Raw genomic sequence first — 22081 nt, 5'->3', positions numbered from 1 at the left:
TTTCTCTATGGTGTTCACTTTATCCAGATGTCTTGTCCAGTTGCATCCATTGCTATTAATTTTGTTACAAATACATGGGTTATTGCAGCCTCCATTTCTTTAGAAAAATGTCACGTAAGGACCAGGAATGAGCGTTAAGTTGCATTGACCACTAAATACTGATCTTCTCTATATTTGCCGTGCAAACAACATAATATAGTTCTCGTGTGGAGAACAGAGCACAGTGGTGCATCAGGTAGTGTTCCTGCCTCACTGCTCCAGTGAGCTGGGTTTGATCCTGACCTCTGGGGCTGTCTGCGTAGAGTTTGCACGTTCTCCCTGTGGGATTCTCTCCACGTCTCAGTTGTGCTGGTTGAAAAGTTAATTGGTCCTTGTAAATTACTCCTAGTGTAAGTGGGTGGTAGTGGAATCAGGAGTTAAGAGACATTTAGGAGAGAATAGCTTTCAAGGTGATAGGTGGAGGAATGGAATTGATGAGAGAGGCTCAGTGGGCTAAATGACATCCTGCAGTCTCAGAAAGTAATTGTTAAAACATGAAAATATAATCAATTATCTTTTCACCTTAAAACTCCCCTGTTATTACTTTCTCTAATTTCAAATATTACTCCTCATTAATGTTGGGAGAGGGAATTTTATTAAGAATATTTTCTCAGGATGGTTGAAACCTGGAACTCTACCTGAGGGAGTGCTAGAGGCAGGATCTCTCAACACTTAAGTATTTAGATGAATACTTGAATGCCATGACCTAAGAAGGCCATTGTCTGACTTCTGGGAAAGCTTGTTAACAAAGACGGGTATACAAGGGCTGGCACAAATGTGGTTTTTTTATGCTGTGTGATTGTGTGACTCATCTAGGTGTGTTCATGTAACCGCTGGATGGTACATTTAGCAAGCTGAATTAAGCAATTATCGGACAGGTAGTCTTACCTAGGAAATTTTTTTTTGCACCTGATGTTTGCTTCAGTAAACTGACATTTTTTCCCCAATACAATCTCCTGGCACTTAACTGCAAGCATAGCATTATCTGATCTTTTATGCCAAGTTGTTAGGATCCTGTAGTTTCTCAGTTCGAGTCATTGAGAAGCTACTTCCGTTTATGTGTGTTCAAACAATTTACTTTGCTAAAACTGATGATCTGCCAGGTTTAGGGAGAAATGTTTCTTTTTAAAATTCTACAATTTATGCATTGTCAATGAAATATTGTCAATGAAATATTAAGTCCATCTTTGAAAATGACTAAAAGCATTGACAGACATTAAAGAATTATGTGGGCAGCTTTTTGTAAACTTGATCATAAACCCATTTCTGTAGTAGTTCTCCTGATTGGCCATCCCTATTGATGAGATTTTTGTGAAAGTTGCATCAGAGCACCTGAGAAAAGTCTCAGTGAGAAAGCATTTGCTGCGGAGTAAGCAATGAAGTAATTTTGTCATATTTCTTGCTGAATCGACCCTTGGATCTTGTACTTTGATTTGATATTATCCTTCTGAATTTTGCTGACATGCAAACAGAAGAGGTAATAAATTGTAGACATGCATAATTTATTAGATTGTAAAAAAAATAATGTCTACAATTTATTACCTGTTCTCTTTCTAAACCCTGCTCCCACCAAACCTTAAACTTTTGATAAATCTCACTGTTAAGTTGCTGCCACAGATTAATAGAACAGGTAACATTCCTAAAGGACCCTCAGTTATGCAAAAATTCATATTGCAGTAAGCAGTTTTCTATTGTTTCCTATTCTTGTGGAAAAAATTCAGAAAGGAACCTAGTACTGGGATTTTTAGTCACCTGAAGTCAAGAATTACAAAATAATATCAAAATGTCAGTTTTACGTTAGTTATATAAAATACTACATTTCAAAGGCATAGAGGACAAAAGCAAATATTTCTGCTCAAGGAGCTGGTCCTGTTAAGGTGATTAGAATCAGCCATGTCATTGAAATATTGTGAAAAACTGAGATCACAGTTTAGATATCTAAGGACATCACATATTACATTATGCCAATTACAATGCATTCCTAACTTCCTATTTTCTGCTTCTGCATGTGATGTTAAACTCTTAGTCCACTAGTTTTCTGTTATCTCTCAATCCTTTTATGTTTTATTCAAAGGAAAAATTCCTTAAGTTTGGGGAAAATCAACCACAATTCTTACATATTTCTTAATCCCCATTATCCTTGTTCAGATTAAATTACTACTTAATTATTATTTAAAAGTTGTCTTTGTTCATATTAGGTTTAATGTTGTACCAAGTAAGATGCAACTATGACAGATTCACTATGGAATGCTACCATTTCAGTTAAACCAGAAACATAGTAATAAAGCAACCCCTTTTGAAACTGATGATATGCTTGTTTAAATGAAAAGAATTCACTTAATCTTAAAAAGTGAAGTTAGATACCTAGTCAACGTGGTTTTATGAAAGGTGAATCATGTTTGACAAATTTCCTCAAATTCTTTGAGGATGTAACAGGAGAGTTGATGGAGGGGGAACCAGTAGATATAGTGTATTTAGATTTCCAAAAGCATTTGACAAGGTGCCAAATAGGAGGCTGGTGCATAAATTCAAAGCCGATGGTATTAGGAAATATGTTAGAATGTAATGAAAACTGACTCTCAGAAGAGTTGGAATAAATAGGTCCTTTTCAGACTGGAAGGAGGTAACCAGTGGGATACAGCAGTGATCAATTCTTGGGCCGCAATTGTTCACTATTTTCGTTGATGATCTGGAGGAAGGCACAATATGTAAGGTCTCTATATTTGCCAGTCATACGAAAATAAGTGAAAGGACATGTTATGATGGGGAAACTGTGATTCTGTGATGGGATATACAGTAGATTAAGTGAATGGGCAAAGGACTGGCAAATGGAGTTTAAAGTGGGGAAGTGTGAATTCAGAGAAATCAGAAGGAACATTTTTATCTAAATGGAGAGAGGCTGCAAGTGAGTGAAGTACAGAGGGATCTAGGTGTCCCAGTGCATGAATCTCAAAAAGCTAGCAAGCAGGTCCAACAAGTAGTTAAGAAGGAAAATGACATTTTGGACTTCATTGTAAAAGGGTCGAGTTTAAAAATAGGGAGGTTTTGTTGTAATTGTGCAGGGTGTTGGTGAAGCCTCACCTGGAATACTGTGTACAGTTTTGGTCCCCTTACCCAGTAACATTGGAGGCTCACCAGTCTAATTCATTGGGTGAGAGGGTCGTCCTACCAAGAAAGACTAAATGGTTTGTGCCTGTGTTCCTTGGAGTTTAGAAGAAGGGTGGGGGGGGGGGGGTGACTTTATTCAAACATACAAGATCCTAAGGGGGCATGACAGGGTAGATGTTGAGATGTTTGCACCAGTGGGAGAGTCTCAAACAAGGGGATATCCCTGCAAAAACTGAGGTATGTAGACATTTCTTCTTGGTAAGGTTGGTGAATCTCTGGAATTCTCTACCTGGGCAGGTGATGGAAGCTGGGTCATCAGAAGTATTTAAAATGGAGGTGGAGAAATATTTGATAGATCGATGAAAAGAAGGGTATGGAGAAATGGCACAGGAGAGGAGTTGAGGCCAGCATAGATCAGCCATGATCATATTAAATGGTGGGGCAGCCTTGAAGAGCCTGATGGCCTACTCTTGCTCCTATTTGCTTGTGTTCTTGTGATATGGTTGACTAGCAGTAAGAGTTTTCATTTGCTTGCATGCAGTAAAACAATATTTAAATGGAGCTTTTATCATTTTCATAGTTTAATGCATCCACAGAGCTAATGTAAGTAACACCTTGTAAAACTGATGATACAGAATAATAACGTGTAACTTTCTATATTTTGTATGGATTCAGATTTGCATTTTATTCACAGACCTTGGATACGAGAGACCTTAAAATAACCAAGGCTACTAGCAATGGACTTGAAGCAAAATTTTCACTTGGAGACAAGCACAGCTTTAAAGGAACGCCCTTGACAATTTCCCTTCCATTTGAATTGCTACGGTATGGATGTTAAATGAGGGCAGTGGTCCTAATTTGGTTCATCTCCACCCATAATGTTTAATGCTAAGCAATTGCATGTGGAGGTGTAGATGTGAGTGAAGACAATGGGGTTAAATGAGGCAGATTAGAGATTTGATCTCGCTTTAAAAGCTTTCATTATGTCCTTTACTCTATATGTTCTGTTGTAAACTTCTATGTTCAAGTTTATAATGGAAAATGCCTGTACTTGTTGCAGTTACATAAGAATGTACAACAGTACAACACAAGAACAGGACCTTTGGCCCGCAATGTCTGCATCAGAACGAAGCTTAATTAAACTAACTCTCTTCTGTCTGTACATGATCCATATCCCTCCATCCCTGCATATTCATGTGCCTATCTAACAGCCTCTTAAATGTCGCTTCCACCACCCCCGCTGGCACCCCATTCCAGGCACCTACCACTCTTTGTTTTAAAAAAAAATGACTTGCCTTGCACAACTCCATCAAGCTTTCCCACTCTCGCCTTAAATCCACGTCCTCTAACACTTGACATTTCTACTCTGGGAGAAAGATTCTGCCTGTCTACGCTATCCATGCCTCCTGAGTTATGTTCTCCTGCTAAATGATCTGGTTGCATTGCCTTCATGTACTGGATTTTGTAATTGTAAAGTGAGAAATATATATGTAGTTCCCATTACAAGTCCAGACAGTGGAATGATATTTCTAATTATTCTTTTGTTTGAGCTTTGAGGTTGCTGGATTCCATTATTATTTTCATTCTTGTTCAAATCTGGAATTTATACTGTTCACAGAAACAATGGAGACACAGGAGACTGCAGATGCTGGAATCTGGAGCAACAAACGATCTGCTGGAAGAACTCGGTAGGTTGAGCAACATCTGTGGGAGGAAAGGAATTGTCAATGTTTCAGGTCCTGATGCAGGGTTTCAACCCAAATCATCGATTCTTTTCCTACCACAGATGCTGCTCGACCCGCTGAGTTCTTCCAATAGATTGTTTGTTGCTTTACACAGAAGCAACTTCATTTAAACATAAAGACGCAAGAGACTCCAGATGCTGGAACCTGGAGCAATGCTCACAAAGCTAGAGGAGTTCAGTGGGTCAGGCAGCACCTATGGAGGAAAATGGACAGTCAACTTTTTGACTGCTTCATCCAGTCCAGATGAAGTGACTTGACCCAAAACATCGACTGTCCATTTCCCTCCATAGTTGCTGACCAACATGAGTTCCTCCAGCTTTGTGTTTGTGTTGCTTCATTTAAACATTTCATTTCCATTGTTTCTAAGAAGCTATTTATCCTTACTACTGCAGTCAACAACTTATAAACATACAAAATGACCAGCTGATCCATCAAGCCTACCCATATTTGTGAGTACTGGACTATTGTGACAAGATACTCACCAGCACCCACGCAGCAAAACAAAGGATTATAGGCAAATGTTTCTGATTAAAATGTAAGGTGAAGAAAAATTTGCAAAGCTGACAAGAAATGGCTAGGGTGTGGAACTAATGAATTGCTCAGGGATGGGCTGAATGACCTCCTGTAGTTTTGCTTCTTGGACCACTTGCACCAATACTGGGAAAGGTGGAGTTGTTACACTGGGCTGCATCTAAAACAAGATCAAAGGTGGATGGAACTGGGTTGGAACCATTGTGCTATCAAGTTGCGTAATTGGGCCTTTAGATAGGACTATTTACCAAAACAGTTTGGGGTTATTCATGTGAGGAGAAATTTAGAAATCCAAGGCAATGTTCAGAGTTATTGTCATAGGCGTGCATACGCAGGGTATAAATTCCATGGAAATTAGCTTCTTGCAGCAATAGCAAAGTAGTCAAAGTCAAGTTTATTGTCAAATGCACAAGTACAGGTATGCACAGGTGCGATAAAAGACTTGCTTGCTGCAACATCTCAGGCACGTAGCATCAGATAAGCAGCATTCGCAAGAAAAACAAATTAAACATAAATTAAACCTGACAAACATAAGTTAACATAAACTTAAATGACAGTAAATTAGACATAACCTACAAGACAAAATAGACATAACCACATTAGTGCAAGTTGAGAGAGAGAAAAGTAATATACTCCGAGGTAATGGTGGGGTTTTTAAGTTCGGTTCAAGAACCTGACAGCGGTGGGGAAGAAGCTGTTGTTGAGCTTTGAGGTGTGGGTCTTCAGGTACCTGTACATCCTGCTCGATGGCAGCATCGAGAAGAGGGCATGGCCCGGATGGCAGTGGTTCCTGATGATTAATATTGCCTTACTGAGACATTGCCTGTTTGTAGATATTCTTGATGGTGGGGAGAGCTGTACCCGAGATGGAACTGGTGAGTCCACTACTCTCTGCAGCCTCTTGCGTTCCTGTGGTTTGGAGTTTCCGTACTTGGCCGTGCTGCAAACAGTCAGAATGCTTTCCATTGTACATTTGTGGAAGTTTGTCAGTCTTCTATGACATCCTGAAACTTCTACGAAAATAGAGATGCTGATGCATCTTTTTCATTGTTCCATCTATGTGCTGGGCCCAGTTTTTCTTGTGAATGCTGCTTATCTGATAGGTCCTCCAAAATGTTGACACCCAGGAACTTGAAACTGCTCACCCTTTCCACCACAGACTCTTCAATGAGAACTGGTCTGTGGTTGCCTAATTTCCCCTTCCTAAAGTCCACGATCAGTTCTTTGGTTTTGCTGATATTGAGTGCAAGGTTGCTGTTACAACACCACTGAACTAGCTGACCTCTCTCACTCTAGCAGAAGAGCATTCTAGCAAGATAAGGAAAAGCAAAGTGTGCACAGGATCGAGATTAAGAGTAAATGTATCAACAAAAAGGATCAAAGCCTGGGAAATTAGACTAAGGTTAAAGCGCGACGCTATTACAGCGCCAACGATCGGGGTTCGATTCCCGTCGCTGTCTGTAAGGAGTTTGTACGTTCTCCCGTGTCTACATGGGTTTCCTCCGGGTGCTCTGGTTTCCTCCCACATTCCAAAGACATACGGGTAGGTTAATTTGGGTTTAAAATGGGCGGCGCGGACTCGTTGGGCCGGAAGGGCCTGTTACCACGCTGCAAATAAAATTAAATTAAAAATTAAAATTAATGCAAAAAAATCAAGGAATTAATGAATTGGTGTTTTGGATGCATAACAATTAGAAACGTGGGATCAAGTTTGGGAACCAAATATTCTGGGGTCCAAAGAGAGGAATAATGGAAAAGAAAGTTGGGGGTGGGGGTAAGTGTGCAAGGGAGAGCTTGATAATAAAGGATGATATAACAGCAGCTATAGGGAATGCCTTGCACTTAGAGGATGAGGGACTGGAATCGGTGTGAGTAGAGTTGAAAAATGAAAAGGAGCAAATAACACCATTTTTTTTTCATAAAAACGGCTTCCTACAATATTATACCTTCAGGCAGAAATAGTAACCATAAGAAGTAATGCAATCATGTTGATGTATAGGAAATTATCTCAAATGTACTACTTGGTGAAATCACCACACAATAGGTTATTTGGTTTAGAATACTGAGATGGGCTAATTGCATGCAAAATCTTCTGGAGGAGAACAATCATCATAGCAAATGTCAGGAGCCAATGTGGAAATTCTGTGTGAAAATAGAATCTTAAATCTGAAGTCACTTACACTGGTATGAGGAAACAGCTAGTTAAGGTATATTGCCAATTTGGTCCGAGACATAAGGGCAGATGAGAAATGGTATACATTTAAAGAACTGTTAATAAGAGTGAGGAACAAGTAATATCAGTAAACTAACAGAGAAGCTAACAGCAGACAAATCCACTGCATCTGATGGCCAACATAATAGAGGTTGCTGCAAAGATGGTGGATACATTGGTTATGATCCATAATCAGAATGTTTGGAATTCTATCTGTCACTTGGTATGGCCAAGGCATTGGTAGATCCTTGGAATGCAGGGGAATTGGGAGAAACCTGTGGATCAGGAGAAGAGTGGAGTTGGGGTAGATCTTGTTGAATAGTGGAGCAGGTTTGAGGCCTTTTGTGATTATTTTATGGTCTTCTATTTTCTAGTCTTCTGATTTCATATGTCTTGGTATGAACCATATTCTACTTGGTACTGATCTCTATAACTTCTAATCTTACAGAGGCCAGCAGGCGGTTGTGGAGGTTTCATATGAGACCTCACCGGAAGCTTCCGCTCTGCAGTGGCTCACTGCCGAGCAAACTGCTGGGAAGAAGCACCCGTACCTGTTCAGCCAATGTCAGGTATGGTCATTATAGAAACAACTTTTTATTAAGTAATGTTGTGGTTTATTTTTCTCTCTGCATTTGAATAGAGATGTCATTTCATTAGTTTGATCAACTTTTAGTTGTTCACAATTGGAAATAAATTGAGAATCTTACTTGGAATGATAGCTAAAGTGGAAAATGAACAACGCATCTGGGTATTTTGCTGGTCCTGAGGTTGGATTGATGTTTGAAATTGAGAATGTTTTTACTATGTGATGTGTCATGTCTTGCACTTGAACGTTTTAAAATGTTGAATGATCACATTACATGACCACTTAAAGTGTAATTTCATTGTCTGTTCTACCATCTATTGATCTAGATTTTTTTATTCCTACTTAGATGTTGGGTCACGTCTTAAAATGTTACACCAAAGTGATTGCCTCTAAGTTAAATGGCACTAATTACAATGTCAAATGACTATTTCTAACGAGATGATCTTTCACGTGCAGAAATGATTATCTCTCTGTTGTGGTAAAACTGCCTGGTAGGTAGGCACGGTAGTGTAGCGGTTACAGCGCCAGCGACCTGTGTTCAATTCCCGCCACTGTCTGTAAGGAGTTTGTACGTTCTCCCCGTGTCTGCGTGGGTTTCCTCCAGGTGCTCCGGTTTCCTCCCACGTTCCAAAGATGTACAGGTTAGGAAGTTGTGGGCATGCTATGTTGGCACCGGAAGCGTGACGACACTTGCGGGCTGCCCCCAGAACACTACGCAAAAGATGCATTTCACTGTGTTTCGATGTACATGTGACTAATAAAGAAATCCAAAAAAAAAGGTAGTTCCTCTGAACTACACCACAGCATCCCTTTCACAATGGATAGTTGGTAATTGGTTTATTATTGTTACATGTACTGAGATACAATGAAAAACTTTGTTTTGCATGCCATCCATACAGATCATTCAAAAGTTCATCAAGGTAGTACAAGAGGAAAAGGAATCACAGAATGCAAAAATAGTGTTGCAATTAGAGAAAGTCCAATGCAGATGGACACATAAGGTGCAAGGGCCTATGTTGTGATAACTTGCCGTCGAACTTTAGAAAACAACATGCAATCTCATTGTTAACATTTCAATTAATAATTTAAAATTAGACATTGATTTTTAACTATTATAAACATTTTCCTTGCTTATTTATATAAATGCATTTTGGGGATGCAGTTGCTCCCCATTCTTAGTAGTTCAGAGCTGTTGGTAATGGTTTGATGCCACCCACTTTGTTGGGTACACTAAAGGATGATAGTGAAGGGTCAGATTTTCTGATGCTCTGGCAGTTTCACGATCACCTTTACTAATACCAATTCTTTATTTGCATTTTTTAAACAATGATTGTTGTAAAATTGCAACTATAGGGTTTGAAATTTTATTCAGTGATTATCAATGTAGGTATCAAAATTACTAGTCCAGTAACATAACTACTATGATACTCATTATTGCTGCAGTACATTTCAATTAATAGTTTAAATTCTTTTTCAACATATGTTCCTTCATTGACTGGCAAACAATGTTTTAAGTGTAACTATTATTTTAATTTGGTTTTTGTTATTCTTTAGGGGCCAATATAATTATTTATATCTCCTTTGAAATCTTATGTCTAATTTTTTTTGTCACTGAAAACTGCAGCCTCAAATTAAGATTTATTTTTGAGTGTTGACCTATACACTCGTTTGATTAAACTTAGACTATCCATTGGTTCATTTGATGACCTTGACTGAAGTTTTACGTGAACAGCAGTCTCTCATATCAGCCTGAAATTGCAAGTGATATTTTCCAAACTTTGATCTATGCCTGCAATTCCCTGGAAGCTTCAATCTAAACATGTACCACAACTCCCAGCACGCATCATTAGAACTATAATTGCTGTTTATCTTCACTTTTAAATCAGAGTGCTGAGTTTCTCTATCTCCTTAGTTATGTATTAAGGCAAAAGAAAACCAACTTCTAGTTTTATGTTTAGGATTACATGTTTCAAATGTAACTTTTGCTGTCAAAGTATCAGAGGATCCATGTGAGGCGGATAATTTGGACATGTGCTTCCTTCAACTAAAATATAAGTTGATATATCCTGATCCAAAAGTTTCACATAGAAACCAGTACTATATCAAAAAGGTGACCTAACAGGTTAGATAACTTCTGTGCAACAGGTGTACAGTTTAATCTCCAGGCATAATTAGAATTGGAAAGTAACCTGAATAAAATGCAATTTTCTGGCTATGGCATTATCATAGAATCATTACAAATCTGTGTATTTCTTCCATTTTTAAAAATATTTACAATTTAAAGGACCGTTATTGTTTGCATAGACATATTCTTTATATAGAAGCATATGGAGTTCCAGGGCATTGTAGAAATTTACAACCAAAGTTTCCTTTGAATGGAAATTGCTGTTAAACAATGTGTGATAACCAATTTTGTACGCAAAGGTTCTACAAATAACAAGTAAATGAATGACAGTGTCTGGTGATGCTGATTAAGTGAATAATGTTAGCCAAAACCGAAAACTCTTTAATAAAAATGGAAAATGTTAGAAATACTTAGCAGGTCGGGCTGCATTTGTGGGAAGAGAAACAGTTAATGTTTCGGTGCAAAGACCTCTCCTCACTACTGAGAAGGAGAGAGAAGAAGCATGCAAGGAGGGTGGGGAGGGGGAATATCTGTGATGGGGTAGAAGCAGTGTGACATTGGGGATAAGGTGTAAACAAAGTTATCTGGTCAATGGGTAAATTTTGTGCCTTTGTTTAAGAAGGGCGGCAAAGAAAAACCTGGGAACTATAGGCAAGTAATTCTAACATCTGTAGTGGGTAAGCTACTGGAGAGGATTCTGAGGGATAAGATGTATTTGCACCTGGAAAGACGGGAGTTGATTAGGGGTAGTCAGCATGGCTTTGTGCATGGGAGATCATGTCTTACGAACCAGATTGAGTATTTTTTTTAGGTAACAAAAAAAAGTTGATGAGGGCAGGGCAGTAGACATGGTTTATATGGACTTCTGTAAGGTCTGAAGTCCATATAAACCAGGTTCCACATGGTAGGCTGCTCTGTAAGGTTATATCGCATGGAATCCAGGGAGAGCTGGCTAATTGGATACACAATTGGCTTACTGGGAGGAAGCAGAGGGCGATGGTGGAAGATTGTTTCTCGGACTGGAGGCCCGTGACTAATGGTGTTCCCCAGGGCCCGGTGCTGGGCCCATTGTTGTTTGTCATCTATATAAACGATTTGGATAGGAATGAACAAGGCATGTAAGTTTGCAGATGGCACTAAAATAGTTGGTATAGTGGACAATGAAGGTGACTATCAAAAGTTACAGGGGGATCTTGATCAGCTGAATAAGTGGGCCGAGGAATGGCAAATGGAGTTTAATTTGGAGTGTGAGGGGTTGCATTTTGGAAAGTCAAATCCGGGTCAGACTTTCACAGTGAATGGCAGGGCTCTGGGGAGTGTTGTAGAACAGAGGGACCTTGGAGTACAAGTACATGGTTCCTTGAAAGTGAAGTCACAGGTAGACAGGGTGGTGAACCAGGCTTTTGGCACGCTGGCCTTAAGTCAGGGCACTGAGTATAGAAGTTGGGAGGTCATGGTGCGATTGTACAGGACACTGGTGAGGCCGCACGTGGAGCATTGTGTTCAGTTTTGGTCGCCTTGCTATAGGAAGGATGTTAATAATCTGGAAAGAGCAGAAAAGATTTACAAGGATGTTGCCAGGACTTGAGCAACTGAGTCATAGAGAGAGGTTAATCAGGTTAGGACTTTATTCCTTAAAGTGTAGGATAGAAGTGATCTTGTAGAGATGCATAAGATCTCACGGGGCCTAAAAGTATTAGGGTGTCTTTGGGTAAAGGCAGTATATTTGAATGTTTGCTGTAGGCAAGTTAAGGTCTTCATGACAATACAAAATGAAGTAAAATTTTTATAACATTCAGCAGTCTACCTCTGTATGTACAATGAGCCAGTTGTAAAGGAGAATAGATGGAGTTTTACTCCCAGTATCCTGTTTATTCGATTCTTCTGTAGGGAGCAGTCATTTCTGTGGAGCATGCGCATGAAACGGTGATTAAGTGGGAAGAGATACCTTCCTGGTCATTTGATTCATTGTTGATACTGCAAAGTAGAAAAAACTAGAACATTACTGAAAAGGCTAATGTGCTTTTCCAATTGGACCTGCTGCTAGTTCATTTTATACCATGTCTATTTTAATGATTCTCATATTGTAAGACATGTTAATCTGGTAAGAGATGCCCTGAGGGCATGACACTGAGGGGGACTGCAATTTTGATTGAAAACTCTTCATCTAAAATGTTGATATGATGTTCTGTTTTGTATAATTAATCCAACATCTGTTCATTTGGATCTATTAAAGCTCTGTATTAAGGACTGGTCAATGTTGTGTTCCTGTTGTTTTTTGTTCTGTAGGCAATACATTGCAGAAGTATGGTGCCTTGCCAGGACACACCATCTGTGAAAAGTACTTACTCTGCACGGGTATGTAACTACATAAAATAGAGATGTACTAATCAATTTTAAATTTATTTTGGGATCTGGGCATTACTGGTTAGGCCAGCACTTATCGCCAGCCCTAATTGCTGTTAGGAGGAGAAAGTGGTGGTGTCCTTCTGGGGAAGGTACTCGCACAGTGCTTTTGGGGAGGGAGTTCCAGTATTTCCAAGTCCAGTGTGTGATTTGGAGGGAATCTGCTGAGGTGGTGTTCTGTACACGTGGTTCCATTGTGTTCTTGGTGGTAGAGGTCACAGGTTTGGGTGAGTAACTACAGTGCATTTTGTAAATGGTATACACTTCAGCCATTGTACACTGGTAAACAAGATAGAATCGAGTGGGCTGCTTTGTTCTGGATGGCATCAAGCTTCTTGAATTGCTAGAGCTACACTCATGCAGTCAAGTGGAGAGTATTCTGTCACACTTCAAACTTGTGCCTTGCAAATGATGGAAAGGCTTTAGGGTGTCTAAAGGGGAGTTGCTTGTCATAGGACATCAGCCTATTCTTGTGGCCTCAGTATTTGTGTAGCTGGTCCAGTTGATTTTCTGGTCAATGGCGACACCCAGAATATTGGTGGTGGGGAACTCAGCAATGTTGATGCCATTGCACGTCACGGCTAGGTGGTTAGACTTTCTTTAAATAAGGTGAAAACATGTTTTTGTTGTTAACACCAGAGTGCCGGCTTGTCTTCTCTGCTTTTATGCGCAAGTTATGCAGAAAGAACAGGCTTCATCGACATTTATTTTCTCATGGACCAGTATGGCTGAATAGCAACACTGGCTTCCAGTATAATCTTTTGGTGGCAATACTTTAACATCCATGAATGAAATGTGGAAGAAGCAATCTGTCCCAGATACTGGCTTTGAAACACTGTAATTGAGGATGAGTAGATATTTAAGAAAGTGAGAGATTTAGTAACTTCCCTTTTCGGTCATTCCTTCTGTACTCAGTGTTATGGTGGCAGTCTGGGTTTGACTCGGCTTCTTGCCTTTGTTTCGGTAGATTTCTGTACAATGAAGGCAGTTGGATTAAAGAGGCAGTGCAGCAGTGTAGTATTTCAGACTGAAGGGAAGTAGTGATATCTTCCAGACTTCTGTTTTTTTTCCAGATAGTCATTAATCTAAATATAGGGCCACAATTTCAAATTATTCAGATATAAAACTTAGAAATGTAGAAGAGATTAAAGAGGATGATGCAGTCTTCAGATGTATGAGAGCATTCTGGATAATGTAGTGCAAAGAAGTGTGAAGTCATGATTTTGAGAGGGAAGGAATAAGGACAGGAAAAGTAAGTAAATGTTACAATTTTTAAGAGGGCATAAGAATAGATGGCCATGGAGGTTCATATACCCAATTGAAAGAATTGATTTTAAAAAAAAAATTACTGGAACTTTGACTGCACAAGTAGTTTCAAGAGAACAAAAGAAAGGGAATATTGCTTAATAAATTGTTAGTTAATGCGGTGTCTAGTTCTGAGCAACATGAAAGATATAAGAGCCATTGGTGAGACTCCACGAGATTTGCCAGAATTATACAGAGATGCAGGTTTTCAGTTTTTTGGAAAGACCACAGAAGTCAAAAAATTATGGGAAAATCTAATGAATTGTTCCAAAAGTAAGTGAAATGAAACATTTCCTGGTGGCAAAAAGCTCCGTAATCGGTGGATGTGGTTTTAATATAATTGGTGGAAGATCTAGGAAGCTGTAGAAATTTGATTTGGAATACAGGAATACTTTGGAAAGGGTGTAATGTAAGCAGATATCATTGGAGCTTAGCGAGGAAAAATTTATAGGGCTGTAAGAATACGTATTTACTTTTGAAACATTTGAAGCTACTGATGAAAGTGAACACTTTTTCCAATTAGGTATCTGTTCCAAAAGAGTTGGTTGCTCTTATGAGTGCTAACAGAGATGGAGAATTGCCTGATAACCTTGATGAGAGCAGGAAGATTTATTGTTTTCGGCAAACAGTAAGTATGGGGTGTGTAACGTTTCGCAACAAGCTCAGTGGCATGAAAAAAGGTTAGTGTTTTGTTTTAATGATTTCATATGACTGGACTTTCGAAACACAACTTCACTGTGTGGTACTCAAAACAGTCATTGTGCAGGGGAAACTCATCCCTGTGTGTGTATGCTGAATTAGGTAGCTTTTGGTAACACATGAAGTCAACTTTTGGGGATGAGAGTGGCTTAGAAACTAATATCTGGAAGTCAGGAGGTTTGGAATTCTGTCATTGGGATAATGATGTTCATAGTCTTGATGGTATATTTGAGCACCAGTAAGGTTTTCAAGGTTGGAAAAAGACAAAGCAATTGCAACAAATCTGACTCATTCAAATACAGGCACAAAAGTAACTACATGTCAGAAGCAAATAGTCATAGAGTCCTCAGCATGGAACCAGGCCCTTTGGCCCAATTCATCCATGTGTTACTCAGCGAGCTAGTCCCATATGCCAGTGTTTGGCCCATAGCCCTCAAGACCTCTCCTGTCCATGTACTTGTCTAGATGGCTTTTAAATGTTGCTAATGTGCTCATTCCAAATATGCACCATGCTCTTCATGAAGAAGCTGCCCGATGTCCCTTTTAAATCTCTTGCCTCTGATCTTAAACCTATGCCCTCTCATTGTTAGCAGACCCTCCCTGGGAAAAAGACTGTGTGCTTTCACCTTATGATGTCCTGTGCATCTGGTAAATACAGTGGCTCGGGCATTTCTGCAATTTGTGACACTCCCTCAAAGACCAGGTTCTGAAGTTTCACTGGTCATTTCCCAATTGCACTTTAGTGCTGGCTCTACACTCCAAAAGTGGAGCAAGTGCTTTCTGCCTTGCCTGGCTTGGTCCTGCCACAGGAAATGCAAACCCATTCGTTTCAATGGAGATTTTGCAGCCCTGAGAAAGAAAAGTTTGGATCCATGACCTACTGAACAACCCTGCCAACTGAAGGGTAGAAGTGGGGGGAGAAGAGATAATGACTGTGGTGGGAGGGGTCTTTGATTATGTAGGCTGCTTTACTGAGGCGGGGAAGTGTAGACAGAGCCAATGGAGGGGAGGTTGGTTTGTGTGATGCACTGGGCTGTGTTCACAACTCTGCAATTTCTTGTGGTCTTGGGCAGAGCAGTTGCCGTACCAGGCTGTGATGCATCTGGATAAGATGCTTTCTATGGTGCATCTGTTTATTTTGAAAAAGAATAATAATTGGTGGGAGTCATCGGGGGACATGCTGAATTTCCTTAGCCTTCTGAGGAAGTAGATGAGCTGGTGTGCTTTCTTGGCCATAGTGTCCATGTGGCTGTAAATTGTATTTAAGACTGATAAATTAAGATGTTCCTTTGAAGGTTGATTGATTCACCAGTTTGCCTGGACAATCAAAAATTAATAGACTGTTAAGGAGACAAATAAGGTCAATGGCGAACTAAAGTTTTTTATAAAGCTATACAAAACACCAGTTAGGTCATACAGAAGAATATTGTGCTGATGATGTTGGTAAGACACCAAGAAGAGTTTTCAGTTGAATGTTGCACCTAGGACCTAAATATTGGCCCAGGGTAAATTTTAGAGTCATAGAAACAGGCCCTTTGGCCCACCAAGCCTATGCTGATCATTAAGTACTTCCTAGGTCTGCATCCTGATTACAGTGAAGTTAAAGAACATCTAAAAGAAATTACTCATTAATGTTGGAATAATTTTTCAGATGGGATAATGAAGGCAAAAATTCTCATTTTGTTCAAAGTATGATTGCATTCTGTGATGGAAGAATAATAGTTCATAGAGCAATTGATTTTTACTCTTGCGGCTTCTGTTAAGCGGCATGGTAGTGTAGCAGTTAGTGTAACGCTATTACAGCACCAGCGACCCGGGTTCAATTCCGCCTCTGTCTGTAAGGAGTTTGTATGTTCTCCCCGTGTCTGTGTGGGTTCCTCCGGGTGCTCCAGTTTCCTCCCACATTCCAAAGACGTACTGGTTAGGAAGTTGTGGGCATGCTATGTTGAGGCCAGAAGGTGGCGACACTTGCAGGCTGCCCCAAGCACATTCTCAGTAACAAAAAAAGACACAGTTCATTGTGTGTTTTGATGTACGTGTATCTAATAAATAAATATCTTATTTGTATCTTATATTCAAACCATTTAAGTAAAACTTTCATTTCATCTCACTACATTTACATGAATTTTAAATTTAAGATAGCAATAGAAATGCCTTCTCAATCACCATGCCTTGGATTTCCAGATTATCAAAGTATAGTGAAGTTTATAGAAACAGAAAAATATAGAAAACCTACAGCACAATTCAGGCCCTTTGGCCCACAAAGCTGTACCAAATGTGTCCCTACCTTAGAAATTACTAGGCTTACCCATAGCCCTCCATTTTTCTCAGCTCCATGTACCCATCCAAAAGTCCCTTAAAAGACCCTATCTTTTACCGTGGGCGGTATGGTAGCGTAGCCGTTAGCACGACGCTATTACAGCGCCAGCGATCAGGGTTCGATTCCCGTCACTGTCTGTAAGGAGTTTGTACGTTCTCCCGTGTCTGCAAGGGCTTCCTCCGGGTTCTCCGGTTTCCTCCCACATTCCAAAGACATACGGGTAGGTTAATTTGGGTTTAAAAAAAAATGGGCGGCGTGGACTCGTTGGGCCGGAGAGGCCTGTTACCACGCTGTAAATAAAAAATCAAAAAAAAAACAAATTATCCGCCTCCATCACCGTTGCCGGCAGCCCATTCCATGCACTCACCACTCTCTGAGTAAAAAAAAACTTACCCCTGACATCTCCTCTGTACCTACTCCCCAGCACCTTAAACCTGTGTCCTCCTGTGGCAACCATTTCAGCCCTGGGAAAAAGTCTCTGATGCTACATTGCCTCTCATCATATACATCTCTATCCGGTCCCCCCCCCCCTGCCCAAATCCTCTGTCACTCCAAGTAGAAAAGGCTGAGTTCCCTCAACCTGTATTCATAAGGCATGCTTCCCGATTCAGGCAACATCCTTGTAAATCTCCTCTGCACCCTTTCTATGGCTTCCACATCCTTCCTATAGTGAGGTGACCAGAACTGAGCGCAGTATGTATTGGATTTTGTATAGTCTGATCAAAAATGTCACTGTTCTAAGTAACAGACTGTTGATTTCTGAAACTGGTAGAATAAATATAATCTCTAAAATGTAACTACCTTTCTCTATAGGTTCCAATACCAAGCTACTTAATTGCCCTGGTGGTTGGATGTTTGGAAAGCAGGTAATTTATTAAAATGATTGCAGTACTTGAAGGGGAAGATCTTAAAAGCAAATGCAATGAACTTTTTATTAAATATTCTTCTGATTCTGCATGTCACTGGCAGGGCCAGCATTAGTTGCCCATCCCTAAATTATTCTTGAGAAGATGACAGTGAGCTGCTACCTTGAACCCCTGGTGAAGATGCTTTTGGGCAGGGAGTTCCATGATTTAGATGCAGCCATGGTAAAACACAAGTGACATATTTCCAAGTAAGGAATTGTGTGCGACTTGGAGGAAAACTTGCAAATAGTGGTGTTTCCAAGCAGCTGCTGCCTTGTCCTCCTTGGTTGTGAAGGTCGCAAATTTGGAATGTGCTTTCAGCTTAGATGAGTGACTGTAGTGATTTTAATGGTACACATTGCAACTGATGCGTGCTGATAGTGGGGGGACTGCAGGTTTAGGGTGGTTGATGGGATGGCCAGTCAAGCAGGATGCTTTGCCTTGTATGGTGTTGAGCTTCTAATGTGTTGTAGGGGCTGCACTCATCCAGGTATCTACCTTGCAGATGGTGGAAAGGCCCTGGGGGTGTCAGGATGTGAGTCACTGATACCCAGTCTTTCTCCTTCTCTTGTCGCCATGATATTAATGTAGCTGGTCCAGTGGCGATTCTGATCAATGGTGACCCCCAGAATGGTGGGGGGGTTTACCACTGGTAACTAAGGGGTTAGATACACTCTTGTTGGGGATGGTGTTTGGATGGCTTTTTTTGTGGTGCAAATGTTACGTGACACTTATCAGCCCACGCCTGTAGACAGTGAAGAAGGTTATCGAAACCTTGATCAGTTAGGTAAGTGGGCCAAAGAATGGCAAATGGCGTTCAATTCAGATAAGAGAGGTGTTGCATTTTGGGAAGTCAAATCAGGGTAAGACTTTCACAGTGAATGGTGGGGCCCTGCTGAGTGTGGTAGAACAGAGGGACCTAGGCGTACTAGTATGTAGTACCCTGAAAGTGGTGTCACAGGTAGACAGGGTGGTGAAGAAGGTGTTTGGCCTTCATCAGTCAGGGCATTGAGTACAGGAAAACTGATGCAACAGCTGAAGATGATTGGGCTGAGAAGTACAGCCTGAGGAACTCCTGCAGTGATGTCCTGGAGCTGGGATGATTGCCCTCCAACAGCCACCATTCTTTGTGTGAAGTATGAGCCCAGCCATTGAAGTATTTTCCCCTTCTGTTTTATGAAGTACCTTGATCCCAGTCTTGGCAAATGTTGCCTTCCAGGAAATTATCTAATCCAACTGTATTATTTTAGGTGTGAGCAATTATTGTAAATGCAAAAAAACATTCAACTTCATGCTCTTCAAATATCTTGTTATCTCCTAATGTCTTAACACATCCCAACTAGCATTTTTGGATTATCTCCTAACATAATTCAAAAAAACTCTAGACGGGAAGTGTTTGTTTGGTATTTAGTTTGCTTACCCTGGTTTTCTTGGTAATTTCTTGAATCTGTGTTCTATGGAAATTTGAATTGGCTTTCTAAAGAATTATTCCAGGATTTTCCTTTGGTAGACTGCGGCAATTTCAGGAGGGTGAAAATTTTGTGTTTCTGCACTTGGACCCTCTGACATCTTTCACAGAATGCATTAGCTGATCTATTGGGGAAATTGAATCTCTTAAGTTTGTATTGTTTACAAATATAAAATGTTCAGGAGGATGGCACCTGTTGCATTATATGGAAATCACTCCAAGGTGGCCACTTTTGTTTTGCCTTATCCAGTGCTTCAGCCCAACTTGATTTGTCAATCTAGGAAACTCTAGAGCTGCTCCACTGCTGCATCTATTTAGCTGTTATGATTCTGGTCTCCTGCTATCTCCAGAGTTTATTTAATTTTGCAATGATGCATGGACTTCCATCAAATGTAACTTTCTGATTCAGCAGAGTGAATAAGATGGAAAAGTCGGGTTGCATTATTCTTTGAGCTACGTATGCCATGAAGCTCATGCAAGTTTGCTGCAAATCTTCTTTCTAATATGGGGCGATGAGAAGCAAAAAGACACTGCCTGGTGTGGTATTGGAGGATACGGAACACTTTGATCAAATCTACAATCTAAGTGGGAGCAGCAGTGAGGTGGCAACTTTTGCTGGATATTGCTGCTTGAATAAGGATAAACTAACTTGTTTGCTGCCTTTAATGTCACAAAACATCCCAAGGACTTGACAAGCATGATGTCAAACAGTGAAGGAAATATAAAGATAGATGGCTAAAACTTGCTTAAATAGGAGATAAGGATTCCTTTAAAGGAAGAGAAAGTGGTAGAAGGATTTAGGGAGCAAATTCCAGAGCTTAGGGATGAGGCATTAGAAAGTATTGACGATAATGGAAGAGGGATTGCATGTGTGAAGAGATCTCAAAAGTTTGTAGAAGTGAAGGAGGAAGGGGTAAAGCTATGGAACACTTTTACAAAAGGATGAAAAATTCAAAATAAAGGCCTGTTAATCAAAGAGCTAATGTAGTTCACTGAGCATTGATGATCAGGATTTCTCAGTTGAGATACAAGCAGAGATTTTGTTCTTGTGTAGGATGGAAGAAAGAAGGCTGACCAGAAGAGCATAGTTAGATTTTTAAAAAAGACAAGGTATGAGTTTTGGTAGTTGTACTGACAGAGCAGAGTTGAATAACTTCTGAGGTCCAAGTGGGCTGTAAGTTGATGTAAACTGTTGAGACATGGCAAGGATTTGTTTCCAAGTGAATGGTGGATTCTGAAAGGGGCGGTCGTGGTTGATCTGACAATGTGCAATAAGGTGAATAGGATAAGTAGGTTGATGAGATGACCTCCTGTGGTGCACTGTGAGAGAGGTGAACAGTGAGAGAGTAAGATGAGCAAGTGCTGTTATTACTTGTGATGGATGAAACTTAAAAATAAGTAGGGAATGATCACTTTGGGACTATTACAGGCATCCCAATTTTCAGCGGGAATTAGAGGACCAGATCTGTTGGGGGATCGCAGATAGCTATAAGAATAACTATTTTTGCATACATGTGTCAGGAGGCTGAGGAGTGACCTGATAGAAGTAAACCAAAATTGAGAGGCATAAGTAGGGTAGATAGTCTTTTGCCCAGGGTGGAAAGGTCAGATATTAGAGGGCATAGTTTTAAGGTGGGGGGGGGGGGGGGAATTTAAAAGAGATTTACAAGGCAAGTTTCTTTTTTACACAGATTGTATTAGGTGCCTGGAACACACTACCAGGGGAGGTTGTGAAAGCAGAATCAATAGCTATGTTTAAGAGGCATTTAGACAGGCACATGAATAGGCAGGGAATGGAAGGATGTAGACCATGTGCAGACAGATGGGATTAGTTTAGAGTGGCATCATGGTCGGCACAGGCATCGTGGGCCGAAGGGCCTGTTCCTGTGTTGTACTGTTCTATGTTCTAATAGGGTAGTAATAATGGGAGCTATTAACTTCCCTAACATTGACTGGGTCGCACATAGTGCGAAGGACTTGGGGTGGAATTTGTTAAATGTGTCCAAGAAAGTTTCCTTAATCAATATATAGAGGGCTTCACTAGAGAGGGTGCAACACAAGGTAGGGCAAGTGACCGAAGTATTGGTGGGAGAGCACTTTGGGACCAGTGACCTTAATTCTATTAGGTTTAAAATAGTTATGGAGGAAGATAGGACTGTCCACAAGTTAAAGTCCTAAATTGGGGGAGGGCCAATTTTGGAGGCATTAGGCAGGAACTTGCAAAGGTTGATTAGGCGAGACTGATTGCAGGTAAACGGACGGCAGGCAAGTGGGAAGCTTTTAAAAGTGTGATATTGAGAGTTCAGGCACAGTACCTTCCTGTTAGGGTGAAGAGCAAGGCTGGCAAGTTTAGGGAATCCTGGGTGATGAGAGAGATTGAGTTTTTGGTCAGGAAATCGGAGAAGGCATGTATCAGGTTTAGGCAATTGGGATCATACAAATCCCTCAACGAGTATAAGAAGTGTAGGAGTACATGAGGGAAATCGAGGGCATGAAGTATATCTGGCAGACAAGGTTAAAGAAACTCCCAAGAGAGTCTTTTGATATATTAAGAGTAAAAGGGTGGCTAAGAGAATAGGTCCCCTTAAAGATCTGCATGGCTGTCTGTGTGTGGAGCCACAGGAGATGGGTG

General features: G+C 40.4%; 1 protein-coding gene across 1 annotated transcript in view; it reads left to right on the top strand.

Moving 5' to 3' along the window:
* Positions 1 to 22081, top strand: part of lta4h (leukotriene A4 hydrolase) — a 47681-nt gene that overhangs the window by 716 nt on the left and 24884 nt on the right. Inside the window, exons 2-6 of the mRNA XM_052033413.1 lie at positions 3842 to 3972; positions 8084 to 8204; positions 12636 to 12704; positions 14581 to 14685; positions 17890 to 17942. Coding sequence (XP_051889373.1) covers positions 3842 to 3972; positions 8084 to 8204; positions 12636 to 12704; positions 14581 to 14685; positions 17890 to 17942 — 479 coding nt within the window. The remainder of the gene's footprint in view (positions 1 to 3841; positions 3973 to 8083; positions 8205 to 12635; positions 12705 to 14580; positions 14686 to 17889; positions 17943 to 22081) is intronic.

Source organism: Pristis pectinata, chromosome 19 (assembly GCF_009764475.1).
Source record: "Pristis pectinata isolate sPriPec2 chromosome 19, sPriPec2.1.pri, whole genome shotgun sequence".
In the NCBI taxonomy this organism is placed as follows: Eukaryota; Metazoa; Chordata; class Chondrichthyes; order Rhinopristiformes; family Pristidae; genus Pristis; species Pristis pectinata.
Note: the sequence above shows the minus strand (reverse complement) of the source record. Positions and strands in the feature narration are given on the sequence as shown.